Source organism: Pseudorasbora parva, chromosome 16 (genome assembly GCF_024679245.1).
Source record: "Pseudorasbora parva isolate DD20220531a chromosome 16, ASM2467924v1, whole genome shotgun sequence".
NCBI lineage: Eukaryota > Metazoa > Chordata > Actinopteri > Cypriniformes > Gobionidae > Pseudorasbora > Pseudorasbora parva.
Window position 1 is genome coordinate 35886665 of NC_090187.1, and position 14522 is coordinate 35901186.

At 39.9% G+C, this 14522-nt stretch overlaps 1 protein-coding gene across 1 annotated transcript in view; it reads right to left on the reverse strand.

Moving 5' to 3' along the window:
• cttnbp2 (cortactin binding protein 2) overlaps nt 1-14522 on the reverse strand; it is a 51780-nt gene that overhangs the window by 9141 nt on the left and 28117 nt on the right. The window contains exons 5-16 of the mRNA XM_067420543.1: nt 12524-12730; nt 12281-12380; nt 11684-11834; nt 11022-11249; nt 10796-10913; nt 10418-10675; nt 6673-6768; nt 4343-4422; nt 3835-3921; nt 2319-2418; nt 1519-1674; nt 1240-1421 (exon numbers count right to left, since the gene is read on the reverse strand). Coding sequence (XP_067276644.1) covers nt 1240-1421; nt 1519-1674; nt 2319-2418; nt 3835-3921; nt 4343-4422; nt 6673-6768; nt 10418-10675; nt 10796-10913; nt 11022-11249; nt 11684-11834; nt 12281-12380; nt 12524-12730 — 1763 coding nt within the window. The remainder of the gene's footprint in view (nt 1-1239; nt 1422-1518; nt 1675-2318; nt 2419-3834; nt 3922-4342; nt 4423-6672; nt 6769-10417; nt 10676-10795; nt 10914-11021; nt 11250-11683; nt 11835-12280; nt 12381-12523; nt 12731-14522) is intronic.

Sequence of the window (14522 nt, forward strand, 5' to 3'; positions counted from 1 at the left end):
ATACGTCTATTCGTGAAATTTCCTCACTACTAAATATTCTACGGTCAACTATTAGTGGTATTATAACAATGTGGAAGCAATTGGGAACAACAGCAACTCATAAAATCATAGAGCGTGGTAAGCTCATGCAGAGGCGCACAGTGCGCAGAAGTTGCCAACTTTCTGCAGAGTCTACAGTAGCTACAGACCTCCAAACTTCATGCGGCCTTCAGATTAGCTCAAGAACAGTGTGTAGAGAGCTACATGGAATGGGCTTTAATGGCTGATCAGCTGCATCCAAACTTGACATCAAGTGCAATGCAAAGCGTTGCAGTGCAGTGGTGTAAAGCACGCCCCATTGGACTCTAGAGCAGTGGAGACATGTTCTCTGGAATAATAAATCACGCTTCTCTGTCTGGTAATCCAGTGGACAAGTCTGAGTTTGGCGGTTGCCAGGACAATGGTACTTGCCTGACTGCATTGTGCCCAGTGTAAAGTTATAATAACCCAAGGGGTTATTATGGTCATGGTGAGGCCTTTTTTTTTCAGCGGTAGGGCTTTGCCTCTTAATTCCAGTGAAAGTTACTCTAAATGCTTCAGCATACCAAGACATTTAGGAAAATTTCAGGCTCCCAACTTTGTGGGAACAGTTTGGGGATGTCCCCTTCCTGTTCCAACATTACTGCGCACCAGTGCACAAAGACATAAAGACATGAACGAGCGAGTTTAGTGTGGAGGAACTTGATTGGCCTGCACAGAGTCCTGACCTCAACCTGAAAGAACACCTTTGGGATGAATTAGAGCAGAGACTGCCAGCCAGACCTTCTTGTCCAACATCAGTGCCTGACCTCACAAATGCACTTCTAGAAGAATGGTCAAACATTCCTATAAACACACTCCTAAACCTATAGTTGTATAAATCTATAGTCTTCCCAGAAGAGTTTAAGCTGTTGCAAAGGGTTTTCCAACTCCATATTAAACCCTACGGATTAAGAATGGGATGGCATTAAAGTTCATGTGCATGTAAAGGTAGGCATCCCAAAACTTTTGCCAATAGTGTGTCAACCATTTTGAGAAATAAACTTGCTTAGTTCAAATTCCTAAAAATTTGGGTTGTGGCGTCATGACCATGGGGAACTGTGAGTCCCATGGCAAAACCAGTTGAGAACCACTGTACTAAACGATCTCGACTAAATTTAGAGCTGAACAGCTATTTTAGTGGTCTTCCCTGCAGCTCATTAGATAATGAGCAGGGCTGACCTTGTGGAGGAGTTTTCTGCGGAGATGACGTCCCAGCATGCCATTGAGGGGCTCTGTGTCCCAGCGCAGCTGAACCCAACGGAAGTGCTGCTGTAATCGTAGCTCAGCACCCTGCAGGCGAGGCTTAGCCAGCGTGCCAATCAAAAAGCTCCCTTCACGGAAATAGTAAAGCCCATTGTGACCTGCTCATCAACATAAGGAGAAAAGAGTTGAACCGAAACGCTATTTCAGGTACACTGACTGTTCCTGCTCAGGTACATCTGTATGAATGCATCTCACCATGGTTGAGGGAGAGGGAATAGACAGATCCTCGGTTCTCCAGGGCTTCACACAGGTCTCCCAGGATATGGCTGAGAGAGTGGGCTCTCTCCAGACCCTCAAGAACTGCCACAACACAACGCCCAGCGCTGTCTTCATGCAAAGACACCAGGAACCCTGATACACAACACAACTCCATCAATACCAGACATACCACTAAATCCAAAGAATATAAATATTCTGGATTCAATACAAATTTAAAATCCTTGATCAACAGCATTACAACATATAATGCTGATTACCACAAAAAATGCTCAACGTTATTGTGATGCACAGCATCATGATTTGAAGCTTATCATTTAAAAAAAGCAGTTACGTTAATCTTCTGTTAAACCATGCATTATTTAATCTGTAAAGTTGGTTGTTTTATGGACATGATAAAGATGTAAACTTTGATTCAACTTTATACGGTAAAGTTTAATGAGTGATTTTCACTATCATGTTAAAATACATTTTGTTCACATTTTGTGACTATACTTTTTAAAACTGTATTTTAAAATGTACAAATATGCCACATTCATTTTCACTGCAAGTGCCTCACTGTAACCAAGATTTGTATTTTTTTTTTAAAGATTTATACAAGATACATGCCAAAATCATCATAGACAGTGTTGTGAGATAAAACCTCCTAGTTATTTCTGAGCATTTCAGATTCAACACATAATTAACTTCATGGAAATTCATTTTGATCTTGTTTCTAAGGGTCTGATATCTTCTTCCTCTACATTGACAGAGCGCTGCTTGATAGAAGAGGCTCTTACCACAGTTGATGAAGATCTCCAGCAGGTGCTCTTTTGATAGACTCTCATCTATCTCCACCCTGACGACATCACATCCAATCCCCTGGGCCTCCTGCCTGTGCTGCAAACACACACAACAGGTGCACCATAAACATCATGACTAGTACAGATGGATGTCCACGATACATGAGACAAACTGAGATTCAGAGATTATTCAGAAATTTAGCTCATTCTTAACTTTTATTTGATGTTCATAAATTTGTGACGCTCTTAAGTCAACATGAAATCAAAATGGACCCCATTTACACCTTCCGGCCCATTCCTACATTTTTTCCCTCTGTGAATAAAATGTTGGAGTCAGAAATATGTAACATTATGCAAATAAGATTGATCTTCACGAAAATTTATTTGATCAAAAAACAGTAAAAATAGTATGGTAATATTGTGAAATATTTTCAGTCACACAATCATTCAAAAATGCTGATTTGGATTATCAATGCTGATAAGTTGCTGCTTCATGTTTTTGTGGAAACCATGATCAACTTTTTTAGGATTCTTTGATTCTTTGAACATAAAGTTCTGTTATAAACTGTCACTTTTTATGAATTTAATGTAGTGAATGTGTATAGATTTCATAAAGGTATCAGTTTACTTTTTTATGAATATCCTTATTGTTCAAGATTGTTGGTAACGCTTTACAATTAGGTTTCATTAGTTAACATTATTAACTACTTTAGTTAACAGGAATTAATTTTATTATTAAGCATTTATTAATCTAAATGTATGTTAATTTCAACATGTACTAATACATTATTAAAACCATGAGTTGTATTTGTTAACATTAGTTAATGCACTGTAAACCAACATGAACAAACAATGATAAGCTGTATTTGTATAAAACTAATAGTTATTTGTATATAACTGTATTTGTATATAACTAAAAAATAATAGATTAATAAGTTCTGTTATGTTAATTGTTAGTTAAAGAGATAGTTCACCCAAAAATTTAAATAATCCCATTATTTACTCACCCTCAAACCATCCTAGGTGTATATGACATTCTTCTTTCAGACATATACAATCAGTTATATTAAAAAATATCCTGGCTTTTCCAAGCTTTATAATAGTATTAAACGGCAGCCCAAAAGATAGCAGCCCACGCTATTTAAGATATTTTACTTTATAACGTGTTAAATATGGATATTTTTCCTATAAAACTCATTGATTTGCTTCAGAAGGCTCCCTCATTGATCAATCAACTCATTGATTCCCCCATACATAAAACTCTGACTGTATTCATATGTCATATACACATAGGATGGCTTGAGGGTGAGTAAATCATGGTCATTTTCATTTTTGGGTGAACTGTTATCCCTTTAATACATTAACTAATGTTAATGAATGAAACCTTATTGTAAAGTGTTACCAAATTGTTATATGTAAAAAAAAAAAAGAAAACGTTTAAAAAATGCATTTACCTATTCGTTTTTGGATGAAATGTAAAATATGAATATTTAAAACAATTGATAATATTTACTTTGATGTAATGAGAGATCTGGTTGGCGATGTACTCCTGAAAGCTGCCCTCCAGCCCATGGAAGATGACATTATGGTACTGTTCCACCTGACCACAAACAAAAACACAGTTGAGTTTATCAACAGTGGTAAATATCATGAACAACAGGCAACAGCACATGTATTATTCATCTAGACCAGGTTCATTTTATCATCCATGCCAAATATTTTATTTATGCATGCCTTTATGCAGGCTTGATTACTCAAGTGTGTCTTGGAGGGTGTTTTGTTGTCTTAAGTTACTGCTTGTTGCACTGCATGTATATTCTATTACAACATAATTACAAATAGTATCTGTTGCCCAAAGGTGCCGAACTGGTGGTGGAGGCTCAAAGGATTTTGTTTTGGACCCAAGGTATTATAAAGACTTTATTCCCCATCAGAACTCTTCATCTAAACTTTAAAGATAATCCAGTGTAACTCAGACATGCTAAAAAACTCTCTTTGACATGGAGAGTGAGTCAGCGTACCAGGCGGACATAGTTCTGCAGCAGCTGTAGAGGGATCAGGGAGTCGTACGTCATCTCATCCAAAGTGCACTCTGACAGGCCTGACAGAAAGCAAAATTATAGCAACCATGAGACATAAATCAAACCTACACGGTATATCAAAGAGCACAACACACAGGACATGGAAGACCAGGAGATCTGTGTTAAATGGATTTGAGCGAGGGCTTCACGGATTTGTTTTGACATGCCTCTGCACGAGATGGAATATTCTGGAGCCCAGCTAAACATCATGGTCATGTGATGACAGGGAGCACAGCGTGGCTATTCATTAAAGTGTGGAAACCCAAGAGATCTGCTGGTTCTTTCTATCATAGGCATAGCATATCTTTCTGCTTTACCAAGAGAATCTCTGATCATTTTATTAAATATAAGGCAATACTTTAGCCTGGATGCCAGCCGAACTCAGCCCCGCCCACAACATTTGAGCTCGGGCAGTTTGGTCTGGACTTGATCGATCCATAGAGGAGTGATTATGCCCGAACAGAAACAGTTCGGACCAATCACATTTTAAGGGCGGGCTTTAGACAATGATGGACAGGTGATAAACAGTAATCTTGGGGGGGTCTATATATCACATAACTGAGGTCGCTTTAACCCGCGAACATGGAAAGCAACCCCTGGGAAAGCCGCAGACTTGGAAACACAGTGCAGTTGAGTTCTGTTGACATTTGACATCTAGGGCCCTATCTTGCACCCAGCGCAATTGACTTTGTACACCGACGCATGTGTCATTCCTATTTTGCAACCGCGCAAAGCGCTCTTTTCCCTCCACAGAAGCACGTCACTAAACTAGTGGATGAACTTGCGCTCTCTGGGCGGTTCAGCGCAAAAAAGGAGGCGTGTTCCGGCGCAAACAATCCCTGGTGCTGTTTTGCTGTTCCATTAAACAATTGCGCCACCAACCAGAAAAAACCTAGTCTAAAGTCTGTGGTGCGTTGCGCGTTGTTCATTATGCTATTTTGAGGGCACATGCTTGACCATAATGTATAGCATACACGACGCGCATACACTTTGCTCATGTAATCTACACAGATGCAACAAGTTATTTTTGCAAATCATAAATTGTTACACTAAAAAAATATTAACACATGAGATGACAGAAATCATTGTGGTGTGCTGGCGTCAGGTCCTGAGTAGAGGCAGATCCACCTCCCGTTACACGGCGTGCCCGATTGATGCTGGCAAGCTTGGACTTTCCCCGTCTTCTGATGTCACTGTAGCGTTTGCCGCACTGGTGCGACGTCCTGGGGATGCCAGCTGATGAAACAATTGTGGCTATTTCCTCCCACGCCTGTTTAACCGACGCTATTTTGGGTGGGTTTCTCCCATCCCCATACAACACAACTTCTCTGTCTTTCACTGCTCTTACAAGAACATCAGTCTCCTCGGCTGTGAACCGCTCCTGGCGTGCGCCTGGTAAATACTCCATAATAATAGCAATCCATAATGGAACTTGCGCACCTGCTTTTAAAGGGAATGTTGGATGACGCTCTGATTGGTTTATTCAGGTTACGCCCAAACCACACCTATGAATAATGAAGCTACTTCAGACCAACCCATTTTAGATTTGCGCCGGGCGCAAGAGACATTTATCCTGCTGGGAAAATAGCAACAGCGCTGAGACCCGCCCACAAAGTTACTTGCGCTTCGCGCTTTGACACTTGCGTTTCAGATTGTTAAAATAGGGCCCCTAATGTTATGCGTCACTCTGTTGCTCTAATTGGTTGTGGGTCTATCCAATTAAAGGTCTTTCCTGGTTCGGTACTTGAAATCTAATTTAAGGTTAATTTCTACATAGAGAAATAAATTTATGAAAGTTATGCAAGTTATACCATGTAGAATGTAATGCATTTTAATAAAATATCATTCAAACGTTTGAAGTCAGATTTATAAAAAATAAAAAAAGGAATTACTACTTTTAAATAAACTAAAAAGGTGACAGTTAATACATTTACTTTGCAAATAAAAAAAACAATCTATTTCAAATAAATACATTTTTAATATTTTTAATGTTTTTTACACTAAAATAGCAATAAGAAATGTTTGAGCATCAAATCAGCATATTAGGGTAAGATAAAGAAGCCTCTTCGGCTCACCAAGAAATTAATACAAATAAAAAAATTAAAAGCATTCAAACATTTTTAAATAACTATTTTCTATTTTAAAATGTTAGGTGTTCCTGTACATTTTTAGTGTAATCTGTTAATATGGGTGACAAAATGAATATAGAATGCTTATGTATGAGGTGTGAAAGAGGCCTTAAGTCTAAATGAAACGACTGCAAGGCTCACCTTTAAGATGTATGGTAATACGTTGACTCAGGCGCTTCCGAATGAGGTCCCAAGGAGACTGGGCCAGCTCCTGCCCCGGCAGCCAGACAGCATCACCTGAACAAGAAAATTCATTAAGGAAAGAGGGATAGATTTGCTAGGTGTACGTGTCTGCTTATGATGAAAGACACGGATGTATAATCTTTACTGACATGGGAGCAGTTTTCATCTAATGTTTTTCAAACTTGAGAGCCATGATAAATTAGCTTTTATCCTCCTCTCTCTCTTTCCTGTCTGTCAGTCTCCTCATGTTTTCTGTCAGGAATAGTAGATAGTCATCAAGTTGTTCTCTGTAGGCCAAATCGCTTCATTTTGACATCTGCTCTTGGTGTTTGGAAACATCTTGTCTTAAGGGGGAGTTCAGTGTAAACAAAAAAAGTGGTGAGAGAAAGAGTGCAAAAGAGAGAGGGAGAGGGGCAGAGAGGTGTGAAAGAGATAGGTGAGAACTTAGAGAAGGCTAGTTTATTTTCAGCAGCCCTGCATGACAACCCTCTGATCAGGCAAGAGGAGTTAGACCCCCGTCTCACGTCTTTCTACTTGGCCCAGTGTGCTGTTGGACAACACCCAAGACGAGCCAGATTAAATAACTACTAAAGACCCTACACAAGTAAATAATAGCATATTTTGCATGAATGTGTGTGGTATTAAGTTCTATATTCAGAAGTTTTAGATCACATATCATACTAGTGACAGATATATTTGATATATAACACATATTGGGCTCTTTGGCCGTCTCTTTTTTCTTACTTCTGTGACAACAAGAGTCTAAAACTGCTGAGGTGGGGAAATTAAAACTTGAACAGTAACCAAGGGCAATTCAGGAAGTACAGCAGCTGTTCAGGGGTCATCCGAGAATAGCCATTGCAAAAGTCTCTATACACTACAGGTTGCATTTCAGAGCTATCGTGAAACGGTTATGGCTGCTTCTGCATTGTGCATTCAAACATGTCAGTGAATATCACCAGAAAATGCTCAGGTCATAATTCACACCAAAATCAAAACAAAAACAAATAAATAAATAAAAAGCAAAAAACAAGAAATTACACTTTGCATAAAGACAAAGGCAGGTTAAGGACCCTTCATATTTTTTTGAAAATGACCATTAGAAGTAGAAATTAAATAGAAATCAGTAATGAATATCATTCTGTTTGGACATAAATATATATTTATTTATTTATTTATAACCACTACTGTGTTTGTGTGTGTATGGATTACAGTAAAAACATTTGAGGAAGAAATTAATTATTTTATTCAGCAAGGATGGATTAAATTGATCAAAAGTGACTGTAAAATGTGCCATTTACAAAATATTTTTCTTTTATACATTAAAAAAAGGACTGACTGGGTAGCTTTTGAAGGGCAGTTTATTTGCATTTTCTCTTGGTTTCAAAGTGAAATATGATCTGAAAATGTCCTAAAGGGGTACTTCAGCGCTGGGAAGATGAATCTGTATTTAAACTGTGTCATCAATGTAGTAGAAATGTGAAATTATTTTTGAATTTGGTGCCTTCTAGACTGAGAAAAGACAGAAAATGTATTTGTCTCATGGGGATGAAAGACTACAATTCCCAGAATGCTTCGCTGCCCTGTGAAGCCCTTCCCAAAGCCACCAACTTGATTACTGTGACCGAGTTGGAGAAGACACTACAATTAAAAACTGTTCAATATAATAAGTGAGTCACTGCTCGAGTGTCACAGCACTGAGCACTAACCGCAGGAGTCAGATAAATGAGCTGATGAGCTCTCGTGATGAGAGCTGAGGTAATCGTGACTACACTCGCAGCATACATTCACAACGCGAGTTCAGTCTGCCGCGTTTCAGTTCATGCCTTTGCAAGCTTAACTTTCATAGAATTAAAAGACTTACATTGCTCACCATAGCTCCGTTTAAAGGTCCCGTTCTTCGCGTGTTTTCGAAGCTTTGATTATGTTTACAGTGTGCAATATAACATGAGTTCATGTTTCGCGTGTAAAAAAACACAGTATTTTTCACACAATTTACTTATCTGTACAGCGCTGTTCTCTCTGTCCTAAAAATGGCCTGATGATTTCCTTGTTCTATGAAGTCCCTCCTTCAGAAATACGTAACGAGTTCTGATTGGGCCAGCGCTTCCCGTGTTGTGATTGGACAGCAGCTTAGCGCACTTTGCCCGGAAAGGTCCCGCCTCTTACCATAACGGGGAGATGCCTGCGCTGAATGCGCGCTCTTCTCCACGTGGGAGAGCAACGAGACTACGCCCCCTTTTTTGCGTGTTCTAGTGGTCGGAGGGTTGGTCAACAAAGTTCTAGTGACATCATTACATCCCTACTGTAGTCCAAACCGGCCATTTGCTGTAGGCTTTGAAAAGGAACTTCTGTTAAATAAAAAATCTCGCTTAGCATTGAACTTTGAACTTTATAATTTTACAGGTATTATTTATGCTCTAACAGCAACATTACACACTAACTAAAGCTTGAAAGATGGAATCGCGAAGAACGGGACCTTTAAATGAGTGCCTGCAGCTGCGAGCTGAGCTCTGAGTGTGATATCCCATCCCCCATGCGCGGGTTCAAAACATGCGGAAATGGCTCCCTCTGCTGGCTGTAGTCTTAAGCCTTCGGCCAAACATTTTTCCAGAAATAAAATGCAATAATCTCTTGTCTCAGGGGGATATGAGAGGGGAAAGCACAATCATTTGAATATACTCCAGGGTTTCTACTGATACAAAGCCATATGCTAATCGCTGAAGTAACCCTTTAACTTTTTTATGAGATGGTTATATTATTATTATGATTAGAGTATATTATGTGCTAAACACAACACATAAAACCTCTCATTCCTGTTCCTGAATTGAGGTTCCTGCAAAGTTCAACTACAACCCATACCAAACACAACTGAACCAGCAAATTACGATCTTCAGGAGCACTTGATAATTACAGACAGGCGTGTTTGATCAGGGTTGAATCTGAACTCTGCAGGTAGGTAGATCTCCAGGAACAGGATTGGGCAATACTGTTATAGAAAAAATCTGGTTAAATGGACACATTCATCTAAGGCCCCATCCATCTAAGGCCCCATCCACACGGAGGCGCGTTTAGTTGTATACATATAGATTTTGTACGGTATCAGCGTTTTGTCGGCACGGTTATGGCATTTTGGGAGCATGAAAACAATATTTTTTGAAATCGGGTCCCAGAGTGGATAAATCTGTAAACAACACCCTTGCATTATCGTGTGTACAGCCAATCCGTATATTTTGTGAAAAGGTGATGTCATCAAACCACGTCCCAAACGCGAAAAACTAGAAAGGATGCAGCTATGGGCACTGGGCATAAACACATCAATATTGTGTTATTTATTGTAAGGGTATGTTTAGTGTTGGGGTAGATGTAGGCGTTAATAAAACGCAATCTGGTACGTTGCAAATGTATTTATTGTTATTTTATTGTGCGATTTTCCCTCACCTTCTACCACTGTTTTACCCCTTCTAGCCGCAACTCTTCTTCTCTGTTTTTTGTGTATTTCTGTGGCAGAATTACAGCTGCCGGGCAGCTACACTGGTCTGGCATGTATACTACATCTTTTTGAGTCGTTTCACTGATCTCGTGTGTACGCAGATATTACTTGAAACAAGGGGGAAAAAAAGATTGGATTGGAAAAGCTCATACTTTAAGTGGACTAAATTGGCAAGTAGCTAGCTATACTGTAAGATGTATATGTGTTTACCTATAATCACAGAGGCCATGCTGTTAGTAGAGAGGCCCAAAGTGTCTGCTCTACCCAGAACTTCCTGCAGTTCCCACCTCCCACAAATTAGCTGGAGGTGATTGGTCAGCAGGTAACTCAAGCTTCCTGTTAACTCTTCCCAACTGGTATTACGCTGAATTGTAACTTTGCCAACAGTGCATCCATCCTCCAGGAGATCCACAGGGCAAAGACGCTCCAGTGAGCCCATGAGCACCTGTACGACCACTGTGTACAAGTCTAAAGTAAGGCAGAAAGCAAAAGTTAAGGCTGTGGTCGCTTAAGCCAACTATCACATAGTGGCTAAACCTGCCAAACTATCATATTTGTACAAAGTTCTATCGCTTAAAATATACTCACCCAGATTCTCTAGTAGATCTTTGCAGTCATCTGTAGCAACATCATGTATGGTGCGATTGCATTTGTCCCTCTTCTCCATGTCCTGTTGACTGTGATTACACAAAACCTCCAGGCATTTCTGTAATGTAGGAGACATGTCAGCATTCAAAACACCATCTGTATTATTAGCCACTTCTAACCCTTCTTATCCTGTGTGAAACAGAGTACTAAGCATCAAACATGTCACCTTGTAGCCCCTGGATGCAGCAATATGGGCAGCAGTCCAGCCATCCTGGTTACTGTGGTTGAGGATGTGACTGGCTTTGGTTATGCCAGGGTGTTGGAGCTCCTGATTGGAGTCTGAAGGAGATGCAGGGAGACCCAGGTCTGGTTCAGGTGATGGATGGTGTAGAAGGAGCTTCAGAGGGCCCACATGACCTGAACTGACAGCGGCATGCAGAGCCGTGCAGTTGTCCTGAAAACAGGAAACACTTTTAAGTGCACTTAAGTTTCTTTTTGGAGAAAAAAAGTCCACAAATATATCTACAGATATACACATACTTACAACAAAACAGATCTAAAATTAAACAAACATAATATGAACCAACCAGCAAATATATAAAACAGAAAACAACCTTATTTGAGACCTGAAGAATTTCCCAGGCTATTTTGGGATTTTTTTCAGCCCAGTAAATAAGAGCAAACTAAGAAAAGGACATAATTAAGTGTTTCTAAAATAGGGACTGTAATTACATTCTGAGCAACACATGGACAGAAAAATACCCACGCTTAACTGTTAAGGTAACCATGGAGATGAACAGAGGGCCAGCATTTCTTAACGTGTTTAGGAACGCAGAATGCAATTGACATTTGAGATACAATGGTGTCGGTGCAGAACTGAAAACTCACAGTCGTGACATGCGAACGGTCCGCTCCTGCATCTAGCAAGACTTTCACACACTCCACATGTCCCTGTTCACAGGACAGATACAGAGGGGTCCTTCCCTGCGAACACTCCTTCTCCAAATCAGCTCCACATTTTACGAGAGCTTTCACACACCTACCAATGAAAGAACAGCTGAAATTGGTATCATTACAAAGAGAAACATATCAGAGACAAAACTATCTACGTACATATTGTAGACCCAGGCACAACGATCCGATTCTGTTAATTTGATCACAACCAGGCAGCAGTTACTCAAACACTGCAGAAGTCATGTGACTACATCACATTTATTTAAAGCACTAATTCGTCTCAATGCGTCATGAGCAACAGTGACAAAGGACCACCTACTCACCAGTCAATCATTCACTGCATCAAAGCAAGTGTTTAAAAACATGCCTGGTACATGTGGCTTTAAAAGAACTGGCCAGTCAAAAATAAAATAAAAAGTCTAGTGATCAGATCACCTGATGTGGCTTTTAATAACTGTACCATAAGATGTGCAAAAGTCACTGAGTAATAAGAGTTAAAACAGCACAATAGCAAGGGAACAGAGGACTCACCCATGGTGACCATTTTCAGCAGCGGCATGTAGCGGCGTAAATCCTGTTTCATCGGCAGCTTCAGCAGATGCCCCTGAAGTCAGCAGCAGATTTAAGCAGTCTATAGAAGAGACGTAAACACATTATTTACATATTAATATACTGTATATATTTGCGCCGTGTATATGTACACAAGACAAAAGCACAAAGCTAGTAATATTCTATAATGTTATGCATATAAATGCTAATCTCCCCAGCACATACCTGTGTTTCCATTAAGAGCAGCAGAGATCAAGGCAGAGGTTAATTCATGTTGACGATGATGAATATCCAATAGTGGATCTTGGTTAAGCAGCATAGACAATAAAGTGACATTTCCCTGGGAAGCAGCTTGGAGGAGAAGGGTTTGCCCGTCATCCAGGGGGACGGGGTCACCGCAGGTTAGCGAGGGGACTATGGAGGGACACCAGCCTGGGAGGGTTCAAGCAACAGCAGTAACTAGTGAGGCAGGGTGCTTGTGTTGTGTCAAAATGTGTTCCCTGAACCAAAACATTACCCAGAAGAACGACTCCACTTGTCATTCAGAAATAATTTAAGGCCACTGCCACTGACGCAGTGAGTATTTTAGTTCAGTAACCAAATTACTCTCCAGAGAGATGAACATACAGAATTTGTGCTCGAGAGGAAATGAGAAGTAAGCCAAATTCGGTTAAAACAAAGGATAAATGTTTATGTGATGTACACATTTTGGCACAACATTGGAAGTGTATTATTCTAGAGCGTGTATCTGCGATCCACACCCTCTATTCTACAAATCAGATCATTTTTCAAACGCTTAAGTTAACTTCATCTGTTTTTAGTTCAGGCTAAAAACAAATCAAATAAAAGACAACTCAACTGGATAAATCAAATCAGGCAGCAGGCGGTTTATGGTACATTAATGAAAGTCACGCATCATAAATTGTGTCAGTCAAACTCAAACATTCTAAACATGGTGCTGATTGTGCGAGACGAGTCAATTAGACAGTGTTAGGAATATGGAAACTACAGCAAAGAAACAGATGAAATTTGAAAGCACAGATATACTACTGGCAAAATGGTACCTGTATGTACCTGTATATTCAAATAACTCAACTTGCAGTGTGGATGTGTAAACTAGTCGAGTATCTGAGTGCTAATGCTAAAGCATGTTTGTAAATAGCTTTGTCTCTAGGGATTCTCTATGTTTATTTTGGTTAGTGGAGGGAGTTGGAAGAGAGCGACAGATAGACTGTTTCATTGAGGTCCAGTGGAATTGTGGAAAGCATAAGATTATTGGCTCTTTTCTGGGTTAAAATGGACGGCAAAGAGAGCAGAGGAGCCTCAGAGAACTGCCATGGCTGAGTGGCTGCAGAGAGAGGAAGAAAAGTGCTAATTTTTAACATTTAGCGATGACGACTAGCTACCGACATGTTTCAGAGCTACCCTGTGGATTAGTCGCTAGTGACATTAAAGAAAAAAGACTCTCCTGGAATACTTGCTCTGCCTTCAATGGTGTTAAAATTGTCTTTCTTTGGTGTTCTCAGAGAGCTATGGAGAGGCCTGCAGAGACAGGGTGGCATTTCAAAATATGAGAGAACTCTAAAGCTTCTGTTTCCAAGGGGAAAATCTTACTACAATTGGAGCGGTCTCATATAATTGGCTTACAGACCAATTTATGAGTCTACCTAACTGACATCTCTGTCAAAGCTCTTTTAGAACTACCCTGCTGAAAAGTCCAGCATATGTTGCGTCTTTGATGCTGGTTCCCAGAGTAGGATGTTGTTGTACTAGTGTCTCCACCAGGCTTCTTATTTAGCTTAACCAGAAAGTTTTTTTTCTGTACTGGTTGACCAGCAACCAGCTAGATTAACACCAAATCTGCACAACCTGCCAGATCAGTAAGTACATTCCTGCTAATCTAAGATGGTCTATTATGAGGGTAAAATGTTTTTCTAAGACAGGGGTGTCCAACCCTGCTGTTGGACGGCTACAGTCTTGCAGAGTTTAGCTCTAACCAAATAAATTCAAATCTGATATCAGCTAGGATTTATGGATCACTACAAACCTTCAGACAGATGTGTTGGAGCTAAACTTGGCAGGACATTGGTACTCCAGGAGCAGGATTGGACACCTCTGTTCTAAGATAAGAACTTTTACTTCTCAAACAAAGACATCAATGGTATATCTCAGATGTAGAAGTAATTGCTATTGTGCAGAACCAGAGACATATTTATGAATATTG